The sequence below is a fragment of the Nerophis ophidion genome, linkage group LG03 (assembly GCF_033978795.1).
Source record: "Nerophis ophidion isolate RoL-2023_Sa linkage group LG03, RoL_Noph_v1.0, whole genome shotgun sequence".
NCBI lineage: Eukaryota > Metazoa > Chordata > Actinopteri > Syngnathiformes > Syngnathidae > Nerophis > Nerophis ophidion.
In genome coordinates this window covers 3,371,292-3,390,016 of record NC_084613.1, presented here as the reverse complement: position 1 = coordinate 3,390,016, position 18,725 = coordinate 3,371,292, and the positions used below count along the sequence as shown (strand labels likewise).

General features: G+C 38.5%; 1 protein-coding gene across 1 annotated transcript in view; it reads left to right on the top strand.

Annotated features, from left to right (window-relative positions):
* The window catches only part of l2hgdh (L-2-hydroxyglutarate dehydrogenase), a 23,623-nt gene extending 4,898 nt beyond the window's left edge, over positions 1–18,725 (top strand). The window contains exons 2-10 of the mRNA XM_061893961.1: positions 262–380; positions 1,977–2,128; positions 2,214–2,345; positions 6,222–6,384; positions 10,027–10,061; positions 12,019–12,186; positions 14,601–14,758; positions 17,386–17,517; positions 17,589–18,725. Of these exons, the coding sequence (XP_061749945.1) occupies positions 262–380; positions 1,977–2,128; positions 2,214–2,345; positions 6,222–6,384; positions 10,027–10,061; positions 12,019–12,186; positions 14,601–14,758; positions 17,386–17,517; positions 17,589–17,784 (1,255 nt within the window). The 3' untranslated portion in view covers positions 17,785–18,725. The remainder of the gene's footprint in view (positions 1–261; positions 381–1,976; positions 2,129–2,213; positions 2,346–6,221; positions 6,385–10,026; positions 10,062–12,018; positions 12,187–14,600; positions 14,759–17,385; positions 17,518–17,588) is intronic.

Below are 18,725 nucleotides of genomic sequence, written 5' to 3'. Positions count from 1 at the left end.
TTTTTATCCCATGCTTGAATATTTGATGTTTGTGTCAGACTTCCTTCCGATTATGTTTCCAATGTCATCATCATAATCATGTCAGACGGATATAAAATGAATATTATTGACGGACAGGCGTCCGTTTCAAAGGTCGCGTCGTCGTACGACAGGACGTTGAACTCCTGGCCTCAAACGTGACGTCCGAGTGTCCGCACGGCGTACAAAAACGATTTATTGAAAGGTACACAAACCATGAAAACGGAACGTTTTGTTTTCCAGTGCTTCGTACGACGTGGCGCTGGTGGGCGGCGGCATCGTGGGCTTGGCCACGGCCAGGGAGCTCATCCTGCGACATCCTGCGCTCAACTTCATCCTGCTGGAGAAGGAAAAGGAACTTTGTGAGTTATTTCAAGTGGAAGAAGAAGACAACACGTTGGTTTTGGACTTTGTGTTAGATGTAAATATAAACAGAATACAATGATTAGCAAATCCTTTTCAAGCCATATTCAGTTGAATATGCTACAAAGACAACATATTTGATGTTTTTAAATAATCATTAACTTTAGAATTTGATGCCAGCAACACGTGACAAAGAAGTTGGCAATAAATACTGATAAAGTTGAGGAATGCTCATCAAACACTTATGTGTAACATCCCACAGGTGTGCAGGCTAATTGGGAACAGGTGGGTGCCATGATTGGCTATAAAAACAGCTTCCCAAAAATGTTTCACAAGAAAGGATGGGGCGAGGTACACCCCTTTGTCCACAACTGCGTGAGCAAATAGTCAAACAGTTTAAGAACAACCTTTCTCAAAGTGACATTGCAAGAAAGTCTGGGATTTCAACATCTACGCTCCATAATATCATCAAAAGGTTCAGACAATCTGGAGAAATCACTCCACGTAAGCGGCATGGCCGGAAACCAACATTGAATGACCGTGACCTTCCATCCCTCAGACGGCACTGTATCAAAAACTGACATCAATCTCTAAAGGATATCACCACATGGGCTCAGGAACACTTCATAAAACCACTGTCACTAAATACAGTTGGTCGCTACATCTGTAAGTGCAAGTTAAAGCTCTACTATGCAAAGCAAAATCCATTTATCAACAACATCCAGAAACGCCGCCGGCTTCTCTGGGCCCGAGATCATCTAAGATGGACTGATGTAAAGTGGAAAAGTGTTCTGTGGTCTGACGAGTCCACATTTTATATTGTTTTTTGAAATATTCCACATCGTGTCATCTGGACCAAAGGGGAAGCGAACCATCCAGACTGTTATCGACGCAAAGTGTAAAAGCCAGCATGTGTGATGGTATTGGGGTGCATTAGTGCCCAAGGCATGGGTAACTTACACATCTGAGAAGGCACCATTAATGCTGAAAGGTACAAACAGGTTTTGGAACAGCATATGCTGCTGTCTTTTTCATGGACGCCCCTGCTTATTTCAGCAAGACAATGCCAAGCCACATTCAGCACATGTTACAACAGCGTGGCTTCATAAAAAAAAGAGTGCGGGTACTTTCCTGGCCCGCCTGCAGTCCAGACCTGTCTCCCATGGAAAATGTGTGGCGCATTATGAAGCGTAAAATAGGACAGCGGAGACCCCGGACTGTTGAAGGACTGAAGCTCTACATAAAACAAGAATGGGAAAGAATTCCACTTTCAAAGCTTCAACAATTAGTTTCCTCAGTTCCCAAACGTTTATTGAGTGTTGTTAAAAGAAAAGGTGATGTAACACAGTGGTGAACATGCCCTTTCCCAACTACTTTGGCACGTGTTGCAGCCATGAAATTCTAAGTTAATTATTATTTGCAAAAAAATATAAATTGTCTTTGTAGCATATTCAACTGAATATGGCTTGAAAAGGATTTGCAAATCATTGTATTCTGTTTATATTTACATCTAACACAATTGACCAACTCATATGGAAACAGTGTTTGTATTTTGTTGTTCTAACCTTTTTTTCTTTATTTTTCTTCAACCGCAGCCGTCCACCAGAGCGGCCACAACAGCGGTGTGATCCACAGCGGCATTTACTACACGCCGGGATCTCTTAAAGCTCGTCTGTGTGTTCGAGGAGCCTCACTGGCCTACGACTATTGTGACAAAAAGGGGCTGCCGTACAAGAAATGTGGAAAAGTGCGTCTGAGTCCAAACAACCAACTCTGTTTTATGTGACGCCTTGTGTGTGTGTGTGTGTGTGTGTGTGTGTGTGTGTGTGTAGCTTATTGTGGCCGTGGAGCAAGAAGAAATACCCCGCTTGCAAGCTTTGTACGAGCGAGGACAGAAGAACAATGTTCCTGGCCTCAGCATCGTGGACGCCAAAGGGATCCGAGAGCGAGAACCTTTTTGCAGGGTAAGACACACAATTACATGATGATATCGGGATTCTGACATCATGGTATCGTAGCGTTATAGTTTCATACCATCGTGCATTGTATCATAGTATCATGCTTTGATGGTATCAAACCATAGTGGTATCATATTATTATTATGGTATATCATACTGATGTGGCGTCATACTGTTACAGTATCATGGTATCATACCATTATGGCATCGTAGTACATACTATCATTGTGTCGTATTATCACAACATCATGGTATCAAACTGTCATTTGGTCATAACATCAGTGTATCATGATAGCATAACATAATATAATGTTATCAAACCATCATGGCGTCATCCATAATAGTACATGGTATCATACTGTCATTTGGTCATAGCATCATTGTATCATAATATGGTATCAGACCATCATGGCGTCATACATCATTGTACATACTATCATAACATCATGGCGTCATACTATCATTTGATCATAACATTGTATCATAATATAGTGGTATCAAACCATCATGGTGTCATACATCATGGTACATACTATCATTGTATCATACTATCATAACATTATGGTATCATACTATCATTTGATAATAACATTGTATCATAATATAATGGTATCAAACCATCATGGCGTCATCCATAATAGTACCTACTATCATCACATCATGGTATCATACTGTCATTTGATCATAACATCATTGTATTATAATATGGTATCAAACCATCATGGTGTCATACATCATATTACATACTATCATTGTATCATACTATCATAACATGGTATCATACTATCATTTGATCATAACATTGTATCATAATATAATGGTATCAAACCATTATGGCGTCATAATATCATAACATCATGGTATCATACTATCATTTGATCATAACATTGTATCATAATATAATGATATCAAACCATCACAGCGTCATACATCATAGTTTAAACTATCATTGTATCATACTATCAACATCATGGTATCCTACTATCATTTGATCATAATATCATTGTATCATAATATAATGGTATCAAACCATCATGGCGTCATACATCATAGTGCATACTATCATAACATCATGGTATCATACTATCATTTGATCCTAACATTGTATCATAATATAATGGTATCAAACCATTATGGCGTCATACTATCATAACATCATGGTATCATACTATCATTTGATCATAACATCATGGTATCATAATATAATGGTATCAAACCATCACATCATCATACATCATAGTACATACTATCATTGTGTCGTACTATCATAACATCATGGTATCATACTATCATTTGATCATAACATCGTATCATAATATAATGGTATCAAACCATCATGGCGTCATACATCATAAATACTATCATAACAACATGGTATCATACTATCATTTGATCATAACATTGTATCATAATATAATGGTATCAAACCATTATGGCGTTATACTATCATAACAACATGGTATCATACTATCATTTGATCATAACATCATGGTATCATACTATCATTTGATCATAACATCATGGTATCATAATATAATGGTATCAAACCATCACATCATCATACATCATAGTACATACTATCATTGTGTCGTACTATCATAACATCATGGTATCATACTATCATTTGATCATAACATCGTATCATAATATAATGGTATCAAACCATCATGGCGTCATACATCATAGTGCATACTATCATAACATCATGGTATCATACTATCATTTGATCATAACATCGTATCATAATATAATGGTATCAAACCATCATGGCGTTATACTATCATAACAACATGGTATCATACTATCATTTGATCATAACATCATGGTATCATACTATCATTTGATCATAACATCATGGTATCATAATATAATGGTATCAAACCATCACATCATCATACATCATAGTACATACTATCATTGTGTCGTACTATCATAACATCATGGTATCATACTATCATTTGATCATAACATCGTATCATAATATAATGGTATCAAACCATCATGGCGTCATACATCATAGTGCATACTATCATAACATCATGGTATCATACTATCATTTGATCCTAACATTGTATCATAATATAATGGTATCAAACCATTATGGTGTCATACATGATTGTACATATTATCATAACATCATGGTATCATACTATCATTTGATCATGGCGTCATGTCATTATAAATACTATCATAACATCATGGTATCACACTGACATTTGATCATAACATCATTGTATCATAGCATAATGGTATCAAACCATCATGGCGTCATACATCATAGTACATACTATCATAACATCATGGTATCATACTATCCTTTGATCATTGTATCATAATAGCGTAGCATAATATAATGGTATCAAACCATCATAGCGTCATACATCATTGTACATACTATCATTGTGTCGTACTATCATAACATCATTGTATCATCCATCCATCCATTTTCTACCGCTTATTCCCTTTTGGGGTTGTGCGCATCATACTATCATTTAATCATAACATTGTATCATAGTGGTATCAAACCATCATGGCGTCATACATCATTGTACATACTATCATTGTGTCGTACTATCATAACATCATTGTATCATCCATCCATCCATTTTCTACCGCTTATTCCCTTTTGGGGTTGTGCGCATCATACTATCATTTAATCATAACATTGTATCATAGTGGTATCAAACCATCATGGCGTCATACATCATAGTACATACTATCATTGTGTCATACTATCATAACATCATGGTATCATACTATCATTTGATCATAACATCATTGTATCATAGCATAACATAATACAATGGTATCGTATGATACCATAACACGATGGTATGGTAGCATACCATCAAGGCGTCATACATCTTGATATCATTCTAGTGTACCATGGCAGCATCAGATTGTCATGGTATCAGGCTATGATGGTATGATACCTTCATGGCATGGTATCATACCATTATGCCATGGTATAAGACCATCATGATATCATGGCATCATATTATCATGGTACACCATGATGGTATGGTGGTATCATACTTTCATGGCATCATTCTATCTTAACATCACGGTATCATACCATGATGGTATCATACTATCATTGTGTCATACTATTATAACATCATGGTATCATACTAACATTTGATCATCACATCATAATAGCATTGCAATATGATGGCATGATACTATCTTAACATCACGGTATCATACCATGATGGTATCATACATAATGTGTCAAACTATCATAACATCATGGTATCATACTTAAATTTGATCATTGCATCATAATAGCATTACAATATGATGGCATGATACTATCTTAACATCACGGTATCATACCGTGATGTTATCATACTATCATTGTGTCAAACTATCATAACATCATGGTATCATACTAACATTTGATCATCACATCATTGCATCATAATAGCATTACAATATGATGGTATCATACTTTCATGGCATCATGGTATCATACCATGATGGTATCACACATAATGTTATCATACTATCATTGTGTCATACTGTCATAACATCATACTCTGGTCAAATCATGGTATCATAACATAATAGTCATACTGGTATCATATTATAATGGAAAGACATGGTATCATACTATCATTGTGTCATACCATTCATAGTATCATACTATCAATACATCATATACTATCATATCGTAATATAATAGTATCATACGATCAAGGTATCATACTATTTTCTACTATCATACCATCAGGATATCATCACCTCATAGTATTATACTATCAGACCATTGTGATATCATACGATGTTGGTATCATACTATTCCCATGACGTCTATTATGATATCATAGTAGGGTGTGATGGTGCGAGCCGGACCATCACGATGTCATGATATCACGGCAGGGTATCATGGCGCTGGACTCGCCCCACACTGGCATCGTGGACTGGAGGCAGGTGGCGCTGCGATACGGCCAAGACTTTGAAGAGGCGGGGGGCAAAGTGCGGACTCAGTATGAAGTCAGCGACATCTCCGCCCTCAAAGAGAGCCCAGCAGGGGGCGCTGAAGGTGAGTCAGTATGAAGTCAGCTCCGCCCTCAAAGAGAGCCCAGCAGGGGGCGCTGAAGGTGAGTCAGTATGAAGTCAGCGACATCTCCGCCCTCAAAGAGAGCCCAGCAGGGGGCGCTGAAGGTGAGTCAGTATGAAGTCAGCCACATCTCCGCCCTCAAAGAGAGCCCAGCAGGGGGCGCTGAAGGTGAGTCAGTATGAAGTCAGCTCCGCCCTCAAAGAGAGCCCAGCAGGGGGCGCTGAAGGTGAGTCAGTATGAAGTCAGCCACATCTCCGCCCTCAAAGAGAGCCCAGCAGGGGGCGCTGAAGGTGAGTCAGTATGAAGTCAGCTCCGCCCTCAAAGAGAGCCCAGCAGGGGGCGCTGAAGGTGAGTCAGTATGAAGTCAGCCACATCTCCGCCCTCAAAGAGAGCCCAGCAGGGGGCGCTGAAGGTGAGTCAGTATGAAGTCAGCTCCGCCCTCAAAGAGAGCCCAGCAGGGGGCGCTGAAGGTGAGTCAGTATGAAGTCAGCTCCGCCCTCAAAGAGAGCCCAGCAGGGGGCGCTGAAGGTGAGCATCTTCCTTATGAAACATCATCACCTGATTCCTCCCGGCCAATCAGTGAAATAATGTACATTTTATACAAATATGTCTTTATGATAATATTACACAAGTTAAACACAAATATATTATTATTATAAGTGACCGTGTTGCACAAGTTATTTACTAAAATGTACACTTGAGCAAATGTGATCATTTTACACCAATTCTACGCAATTCATAAATGTGATTAATGATCATGAATACAAATATATGATTATAAATTATCATGTTGCATAAATTGTAAACAAATATGCGATCATCATTGAAGATACATTAATTTGTTGCACACATTTTACAGAAATATATAATTATAAATGATGACAAATATGTGATTATCATTAAAGATACATTAATTTGCTGTACAAATATATAATTATACATGTAATAAATGATCATTTTACATAAATTGTAGACAAATATGTGATCTTCATTGAGGATTAATTAATTTGTTACACAAATTTAACACAAATATATAATTATAAATGTAATAAATGATCACTTTACATAAATTGTAGGCAAATATATAATTATCATTAAAGATACATGAATTTGTTACACAAACATATAATTCTAAATGATCACTTTACTTAAATTGTTGAAAAATATATGATTGTCATTAAAGAAACATGAATTTGCTATAAAAATATATAATTATAAATGTAATAAATGATCACGTTACATAAATTGTTGTCAAATATGTGATCATCATTGAAGATGAATTAATTTGTTACACACATTTTATACAAATATATAATTATAAATGATCATGTTACATAAATTGTTGACAAATATCTGACTATAATTAAAGATACATTAATTTGTTACACATTTTTTACAAATATATAATTATAAATACTCGTGTTACATAAATTGTAGACAAGTGTGTGATTATTATTAAAGAGACATTAATTTATTACAAATGTTTTACAAATATATAATTATAAATGATCATATTACATAAATTGTTGACAAATATGTGCTCACCATTGAAGATGTATTTATTTGTTACACACATTTTACACAAATATATGATTATAAATGATTATGTTACATAAATTGTTGACAAATATCTGACTATCTTTAAAGATACATACATTTTTATATAATTATGTTACATAAATTGTAGACAAATATGTGATCATCATTGAAGATGTATTAATTTGTTACATTTTACACAAATATATAATTATAAATGATCACATGACAAAGTGTAGACAAATATGATTATCATAAATCCATCCATCCATTTTCTGACGCTTATTCCCGTTGGGGGGCGCTGGCGCCTATCTCAGCTACAATCGGGCGGAAGGCGGGGTACACCCTGGACAAGTCGCCACCTCATCGCAGGGCCAACACAGATAGAAAGATATATTAATTTGTTATGAAAACACATAATTATAAATATAATAAATAATCACGTTACATAAATTGTAGACAAATATGTGATCATCATTGAAGATAAATGAATTTGTTACACACATTTTATACAAATATATAATTATAAATGATCATGTTACATACATTGTTGACAAATATCTGACTATCATTATAGATAATTTTTTACACATTTTTTTACAAATATATAATTATGTTACATAAATTGTTGACAGATATCTGACTATCATTAAAGATACATAATTTTTTACACATTTTTTACAAATATATAATTATGTTACATAAATTGTAAACAAATATGTGATCATCATTAAAGATACATTAATTTATTACACATTTTTTTGCAAATATCTAATTCTAAATGTTCACTTTACATAAATTGTTGACAAATATATGATTATCATCAAAGATACATTAATTTGCTTTACAAATATATAATTATACATGTAATAAATGATCATGTTACATAAATTGTAGGCAAATATGTGATCTTCATTGAAGATAGATATTTTTTTACACACATTTTATACAAATATATCATTAAAAATGATCATGTTCATGTTACATAAATTGACAAATATATGATCATCATTAAATATACATGAATTTATTACACATTTTTTTACAAATATATAATTATAAATGATCACTACATAAATTGCTGACAAATATTTGATTATCATTAAAGATACATTAATTTGCTTTACAAATATATAATTATAAATGTAATAAATGATCATGTTACATAAATTGTAGACAAATATGTGATCATCATTGAAGATAAATTAATTTGTTACACAAATTTTACACAAATATATAATTATAAATGATCACTTTACATAAATTGTAAGCAAATATATGATTATCATCAAAATTACATTAATTTTCTCATACAAATATATAATTATAAATGATCATGTTACATAAATTGACAAATATATGATTATCATTAAAGATACATTAATTTGTTATACTAATATTTAATTATAAATGATCATGTTGCATAAATCCATCCATCCATTTCCTACCGCTTATTCCCTTTGGGGTCGCGGGGGCCGCTGGTGACTATCTCAGCTACAATCGGGCGGAAGGCGGTGTACGCCCTGGACAAGTCGCCACCTCATCGCAGGGCATGTTGCTTAAATTGTAGACAAATATGTGATTATCATTTGAGATAAATTAATTTGTTACACACATTTTATACAAATATATAATTATAAATGATAATTTTACATACATTGTTGACAAATATGTGATTATCATTAAAGATAAATTAATTTGTTTTTACAAATATATAATTAGAAATGTAATAAATTATCTTGTCAAATAAATAGTTGATAAATATATGATTATCGTTAAAGATACATACATTTTTTTATACAAATATATAATTATAGTGTAATAAATGATCACTAATTGTGTACAAATATATGATGATAAATGATGATGTTACATACATTGTTTGTATAAAGTTGTATCCAACATGATGATGATGATGATGATGATGATGTGTACTTTTCCTGAAATGACTTTCTTCATCTGGCTTCTGATTGGCTGAGGAGGTGTTCAGGTTGGTGGTGAGAGCGCCACCTGTTGCCGTGGCAACAACCTGTCACAGCATGAAAGTCATTCTTTTTGAGAGTTCAACATGTTTCTCATCATTTTCAGGACTCAAATATCCAATTGCCATCAAAGACAAGAAGGTGATGTTACATCCCAGCATACCAAAGAAGTAAAGTTGTCACCTTGTGTGAAAGCTAAATAAAAAGACAAATCCTTTTCAACTTGTATTCAATTGAATAAACTACAAAGACAAGATACTTAACGTTCAAATTGGTAAACTTTGTTATGTTTTGCAAATAATAATTAACTTAGAATTTCATGGCTGCAACACGTGCCAAAGTAGTTGGGAAAGGGCATGTTCACCACTGTGTTACATCACCTTTTCTTTTAACAACACTCAATAAACGTTTGGGAACTGAGGAAACTAATTGTTGAAGCTTTGAAAGTGGAATTCTTTCCCATTCTTGTTTTATGTAGAGCTTCAGTCCTTCAACAGTCCGGGGTTTCCGTTGTGGTATTTTATTCAGGTCTGGACTAGTAGGCCAGTCTAGTACCCGCACTCTTTTACTATGAAGCAATGCGGTTGTAAAACGTGGCTTGGCATTGTCTTGCTGAAATAAGCAGGGGCGTCCATGATGACGTTGCTTGGATGGCAACATATGTTGTTCCAAAACCTGTATGTACCTTTCAGCATTAATGGTGCCTCCACAGATGTGTAAGTTACCCATGCCTTGGGCACTAATGCACCCCCATACCATCACACATGCTGGCTTTTACACTTTGCGCCTAGAACAATCCGGTTGGTTCTTTTCCTCTTTGTTCCAAAGGACACAACATCCACAGTTTCCAAAAAAATATTTAAAATGTGGACTCGTCAGACCACAGAACACTTTTACACTTTGCATCAGTCCATCTTAGATGATCTCGGGCCCAGCAATGCCGGCGGCGTTTCCGGGTGTTGTTGATAAATGACTTTGGCTTTGCATATTAGAGTTTTAACTTGCACCTACAGTGAAGTGAAGTGAATTATATTTATATAGCACTTTTCTCTAGTGACTCAAAGCGCTTTACATAGTGTAACCCAATATCTATGTTACATTTAAACCAGTGTGGGTGGCACTGGGAGCAGGTGGGTAAAGTCTCTTGCCCAAGGACACAACGGCAGTGACTAGAATAGAATAGAATGAACTTTATTATCATTATATTTGGATATAACGAGATTAAAAACTCCAACTTAAGGTGCGGTAGTGGGAACAATATGAGGTGAAATAAATGACGTAAGAGGTAATAAAGGAAAAACCAACAATTGAAATAAACAGACTACTATCCAATAAAAATAATAAGCAATTCTGTATAATACGATACAATACAAAACTAGGATGGCAGAAGCTGGAATCAAACCTGCAACCCACTCTACCAACCGAGCTATACCGCCCCTACAGATGTAGCGACCAACTATAGTTACTGACAGTGGTTTTCTGAAGTGTTCCTGAGCCCATGTGGTGATATCCTTTACACGCTAATGTTGCTTTTTGATGCTGTACGGACTCAAAGTTTAAAGGTCACGGGCATTCAATGTTGGTTTTCAGCCTTGCTGCTTACGTGCGGTGATTTCTCCAGATTCTCCGAACCTATTGATGATATTACGGAGCGTAGATGGCGAAATCCCTGAATTCCTTGCAATAGCTGGTTGAGAAATGTTGTTCTTAAACAATTTGCTCAGGCATTTGTTGACATTTGTGAGCATTTCATGGAAGCTGCTTTTATAGCCAATCATGGCACCCACCTGTTCCCAATTAGCCTGCACACCTGTGGGATGTTCCCAATAAGTGTTTGATGAGCATTCTTCAACGTTCTCAGTCTTTTTTGCCACTCGTGCCAGCTTTTTTGAATCATGAAAAATAACATTGACCAATTCTAACATGAAATGTCTTGTCTTTGCAGTCTATTCAATTGAATATAATTTGAAAAGGATTTGTTGTGTTCTGGTTTTATTTAGCATTCACACAAGGTGACAACTTGACTGCTTTCGAGGTTTATATATTCCTGATGCTTTTGCTTCATTCATATTTTGTGTGCATGCCAACTCTCCATCAGGGCAGCGAGGTGCGTTGCCGCTACGTGTTGACCTGCGGCGGTCTCTACTCGGACCGCCTGTCCCAGATTTCCGGCTGCAGTCGGGAGCCGAGGATTGTTCCTTTTAGAGGCGACTATCTGGTCCTGAGGCCTGAGAAACACCACCTGGTCAAAGGCAACATCTACCCGGTAAGTACACCAACCACGCTCCTGTTTTTGATCACTCTCCTCTGCTGCGAACATTTGCGTTTCAAGAGAAAATTAAAGCTGCAAGCAGCGATGGACGGGACCGACTTTTGCTGGTGTTTCCTGCCTTTACCCATTCAACATATTTTTACCTGCACATTACCTACCTTCCCTGCATCCTGGGGTCACACTGGTGCTTCTTTCTGTCACCCATACATGCTGGTGCTTCCTGCCATCACCCAGACAACATATATTTACCTGCACATTACCTACCTTCTCTGCATCCTGGAGTCAACTGGTGCCTCCTTCTTTCACCCAGACAACATATCTTTACCCGCACATTACCTACCTTCTCTGTATCCTGGAGTCACCCTGGTGCTTCCTGCCATCACCCAGACAACATATATTTACCTGCATGTTACCTACCTTCTCTGTATCCTGGAGTCAAACTAGTGCCTCCTTCTTTCACCCAGTCAACATATCTTTACCTGCACTTTACCTACCTTCCCTGCATCCTGGGGTCACACTGGTGCTTCTTTCTGTCACCCATACACGCTGGTGCTTCCTGCCATCACCCAGACAACATATCTTTACCTGCACATTACCTACCTTCTCTGTATCCTGGAGTCAACCTGGTGCCTCCTTCTTTCACCCAGTCAACATATCTTTACCCGCACATTACCTACCTTCTCTGTATCCTGGAGTCAACCTGGTGCTTCCTGCCATCACCCAGACAACATATATTTACCTGCACGTTACCTACCTTCTCTGTATCCTGGAGTCAACCTGGTGCCTCCTTCTTTCACCCAGTCAACATATCTTTACCCGCACATTACCTACCTTCTCTGTATCCTGGAGTCAACCTGGTGCTTCCTGCCATCACCCAGACAACATATATTTACCTGCACATTACCTACCTTCTCTGCATTGTGTGGTCACGCTGGTGCTTCCTGCTTTTTAGCGGCCATCTTGAGACGGCAGCAGCGCAGCGGTTCTTTGAAGGCTCGTAAAATCAAAACCGGAGCAGTTAGAAAAACTTTGAATCAGAAGGGTTCAATCTCTGTCCTGTGCCAGTTTGAAGCCGACACAACAAACGCGCTCAGAGGAGATAATGTTTGAAAAAAGGTGATGGTTTTTTTTCAAAACTTTTCTTTTGAAGACAATTTTCTATTGATTTTTGCTGAAGGATGTCAATAAGTGAAATATAGGTCTAAGTGAGACCTACATAGAGGTTTTTGTTTCATGTCTCTACGACATTCCTACCGGAAGTTACAAACAGTTTTGTCTGTGTTTTCTTCCCAAGAGCAGTTTTGTCTGTGTTTTATTCCTAGGGTGTGCTAGAGCGCAATTTTGAGTTTTGGGGTTTTAGTTTTTTTATCAGATCGCAATTTTCACCAGTCCTGATGTGTGTGTCCAGTTTGGTGAGTTTTGAAGTATTTTAAGGGGGTCAAATTACAGCTCAAAGAGGCAAAAATGACATTTTTTTAGGAAACTTTTGTTTTGAAGCGGTTTTTGCCAACTTCCTGTTGATTTTTGCCTAAGGAGGTCAGTGTATGAAATCTAGGTCTAAGTCAGACCTACATAGAGGTTTTTGTTTCATGTCTCTACGACATTTCTCTGTTGATACAATTGTTGATGACTGAAGTACTGATATCAACCATAGCTCATCATCCCACCCCCCGGATTGTAAATAATGTAAATAATTTAATGTACATACTATGATGATGAACTTGTGTGATGACTGTATTATGTTGATAGTATATATTTGTACCATGAATTGATTAACGTGGACTTAAACAAGTTGAAAAACTTATCGGGGTGTTACCATTTAGTGGTCAATCGTACGGAATATGTACTGTACTGTGCAATCTACTAATAAAAGTATCAATCAATCAAAAAATTCCTAACGGAAGTTACAAGCAGTTTTGTCAGTGTTTTTTCCTGACAAAACTGAGACTACACAACACTTTTCCACTTTGCATCAGTCCATCTTAGATGATCTCGGGCCCAGAGAAGCCGGCGGCGTTTCTGGATGTTGTTGATAAATGGCTTTGGCTTTGCATAATAGAGCTTTAACTTGCACTTACAGATGTAGCGACCAACTGTATTTAGTGACAGTGGTTTTCTGAAGTGTTCCTGAGCCCATGTGGTGATATCCTTTAGAGCTTGATGTCGGTTTTTGAGGGATGGAAGGTCCTGGTCATTCAATGTTGGTTTCCGGCCATGCCGCTTACTTGGAGTGATTTCTCCAGATTCTCTGAACCTTTTGATGATATATTTATTTATATTTGTTTATATAACCAGAAATAAATGTGATAAATGATCATTTTGCACAAATAGTTATGGTAAACAAGTGCAATTAGATAAAGATAATTAGGCAATGACCGTTCATGATGATGTCATGGCGTGTGTTCCAGGTGCCCGACCCCCGCTTCCCCTTCCTGGGGGTCCACTTCACGCCGCGTATGGACGGCAGCATCTGGCTGGGCCCCAACGCTGTGCTGGCCTTCAAGAGGGAAGGCTACAAGGTCTACGACGTCAACGTGAGGGACATGGCCGACGCCCTCTCCTTCAGGTCAGAACCGCGCTCCCGTCGGCCACAACATTAGGGACCCCCGCTGACCCCAAAAGAGATCCGGTCACACTACTCGCCACGCTGACCCCTAGTGGCGCTTTGTCGCCATTGCTCATAGCTTCCATTTCTGCTGCTGTGGTTATCATCACACTTTCCTCCCTGCCATCACTTGCAGCTTACTTTAAAGCAGCAAAAGCCAAAGAAAAAGCACAACCCTTGTGACGTGAAGTGAATTATATTTATATAGCGCTTTTCTCAAGTGACTCAAAGCGCTTTACATAGTGAAACCCAATATCTAAGTTACATTTAAACCAGTGTGGGTGGCACTGGGAGCAGGTGGGTAAAGTGTCTTGCCCAAGGACACAACGGCAGTGACTAGGATGGCGGAAGCGGGGATCGAACCTGGAACCCTGGAGTTGCTGGCACGGCCACTCTACCAACCGAGCTATACCGATAACAAGACTCTCTCCATACGTTTAGAAAGGCCAACAAGAACACTTTCCAGCATGTTTTCCAGAAAACTAACAATGTGAATTAGTGAAGTGAATTATATTTATATAGCGCTTTTCTCTAGTGACTCAAAGCGCTTTACATAGTGAAACCCAATATCTAAGTTACATTTAAAGCAGTGTGGGTGGCACTGGGAGCAGGTGAGTAAAGTGTCTTGCCCAAGGACACAACGGCAGTGACTAGGATGGCGGAAGCGGGGATCGAACCTGGAACCCTCGAGTTGCTGGCACGGCCACTCTACCAACCGAGCTATGCCGATAACAAGACTCTCTTCATACGCTTAGAAAGGCCAACAAGAACACTTTCCAGCATGTTTTCCAGAAAACTAACAATGTGAATTAGTGAAGTGAATTATATTTATATAGCGCTTTTCTCTAGTGACTCAAAGCGCTTTACATAGTGAAACCCAATATCTAAGTTACATTTAAAGCAGTGTGGGTGGCACTGGGAGCAGGTGAGTAAAGTGTCTTGCCCAAGGACACAACGGCAGTGACTAGGATGGCGGAAGCGGGGATCGAACCTGGAACCCTCGAGTTGCTGGCACGGCCACTCTACCAACCGAGCTATGCCGATAACAAGACTCTCTTCATACGCTTAGAAAGGCCAACAAGAACACTTTCCAGCATGTTTTCCAGAAAACTAACAATGTGAATTAGTGAAGTGAATTATATTTATATAGCGCTTTTCTCAAGTGACTCAAAGCGCTTTACATAGTGAAACCCAATATCTAAGTTACATTTAAAGCAGTGTGGGTGGCACTGGGAGCAGGTGGGTAAAGTGTCTTGCCCAAGGACACAACGGCAGTGGCTAGGATGGCACAAGCGGGAATCGAACCTGCAACCCTCAAGTTGCTGGCACGGCCACTTTACCAACCGAGCTATGCCGCCCCTACTGAGGTAGCGACCAACTATAGTTACTGACAGTGGTTTTCTGAAGTGTTCCTGAGCCCATGTGGTGATATCCTTTACACACTGATGTTGCTTTTTGATGCTGTACGGACTCGAAGTTTAAAGGTCACGGGCATTCAATGTTGGTTTTCAGCCTTGCTGCTTACGTGCGGTGATTTCTCCAGATTCCCCGAACCTGTTGATGATATTACGTAGCGTAGATGGCGAAATCCCTGAATTCCTTGCAACAGCTGGTTGAGAAATGTTGTTCTTAAACAATTTGCTCAGGCATTTGTCGACAAAGTGGTGACCCTCGCCCCCGTCCTTGTTTGTGAACGAGTGAGCCTTTCATGGAAGCTGCTTTTATAGCCAATCATGGCACCCACCTGTTGCCAATTAGCCTGCACACCTGTGGGATGTTCCAAATAAGTGTTTGATGAGTATTATTCAACTTTCGCAGTCTTTTTTGCCACTTGTGCCAGCTTTTTTGAAACATGAAAAATAACAAAATTGACCAATTCTAACATGAAACTTCTTGTCTTTGCAGTCTATTCAATTGAATATATGCCGCCCCATATATATATATATATATATATATATATATATATATATATATATATATACATATATACACATATATATACAAATGTATACATATATATATGCGTGCACACACACATATATATATGTATATATATATTTCACAACATTTTATGGTAAATTAAATTTTCTCGGAGGTTTTGACAGAAAAAGCTGGCTTCTTATGTTTTTGTTAAATTGACATGGATTTTTACTTCATGATATTGTTCATGGAAAAACAGTACAATTTTATTTTTTTAATTCTGGCAACTTAGCTGACAGTTTTTCCACCGTAAAATCAAATGCCAGATGAGGTGGTTCGGGCATCTGGTCAGGATGCCACCTGAACGCCTCCCTAGGGAGGTGTTTAGGGCACGTCCGACCTGTAGGAGGCCACGGGGAAGACCCAGGACACGTTGGGAAGACTATGTCTCCTGGCTGGTCTGGGAACACTTTGGAACCCCCCGGGAGAAGCTGGACCAAGTGGCTGGGGAGAAGGAAGTCTGGGATATTTACACAGAATTATTTAGTAAATATTTATGTACAGCCATTATTTGTTTCCAAACTGTGTTTGTGACAGGGCAGTAAAACGGCCGATTAAACAAAACACCGTATTGTATTTCTGATATTTTCTTGTGCTGTGTTGCGTAGAGGTCTTCAGAAGTTGGTGCTGAGGAACATCACGTACGGCGTGGGAGAAATGTACCGAGGCATCTTCACCGGCGCCCAGGTCAAAATCCTGCAGAAATATATTCCGGAAATTTCTTCCAGCGACGTTCTCAGGTGAACTAATCGATCGTATTCAGAAGCGGCCGTCATTTGGAGGTTTCTCACCCTGGGCCCCGCCTCTCTAGGGGTCCGTCCGGGGTCCGTGCCCAGGCGCTGGACCGCGACGGCAACCTGGTGGACGACTTTGTGTTCGACGGCGGCGTGGGCGATGTGGGCGGCAGGGTGCTCCACGTGCGCAACGCTCCCTCGCCCGCCGCCACCTCCTCGCTCGCCATCGGCGAGATGATTGCCGACGAGGTGGAGAGCCGCTTCGCGCTGTGACCTCCACGCCTTCTGCCAAAAAAGAGACATCTTTACCACAACACAAGCCCTAATTTGCAGACGCGGCGTATTTGACACCTTGGGAAGAAACGTTTTTGTCATTATTTCATACTTGCCAACATTCAGACCTCCGATTTCGGGAGGTGGGGGGCGTGGTTAAGAGGGGAGGAGCCGTAGACGTTATTGTCACATATGCATGTACAGTAGATGGCAGTATTGTCCTGTTTAAGAGTGTAACAACATTGCTGTTTACGGCAGACAAACTGCTTTACGTTAGACCAGGGGTCGGGAACCTTTTTGGCTGAGAGAGCCATGCAAGCCAAATATTTTTAAAAGTATTTCCGTGAGAGCCATATAATTTATTTATTTTTAACACTGACTACAACTATTTGCGTTCATTTTTAAGAAAGACCAACATTTTTAGAGTACAATAAGTCTCTTATTCTTTTTAATAACATTGTTATTCTGAGGTTAACCAAAAATAAATGAAATACTTCTTACCATTTATGCGACTTCTTGAACAGGTGCGGTAGAAACCGGATGGATGGATGAAAATGTTTTATATTTTGAACGTTATTTTTGACACTGTGATTACCAGCGGAATTATCGTGATAAACAATGTCAGCTAAGGTTTATCTGAGAGCCAGATGCAGTCATCTAAAGAGCCACATCTGGCTCTAGAGCCATAGGTTCCCTACCCCTGCTGTAGACGAAAAGGTGACTGCTGTTGTTGTGTGTTGTTACCGGGAGGGTTGGCAAGTATGCACTATTTTAAAGTTTATTGGATGTTTTAAAAGGTGTCCCAAATTGACAGTAACCGTCCTCGCCTCGCTTTGTGTTCCTTAAGGATGCTCATGTCAGTCATGTGACCTCAAAGCTACATTTGGACTGACAAATAAATATTACTGTATTTTTATACAATAAATACTTATTTCAATTGC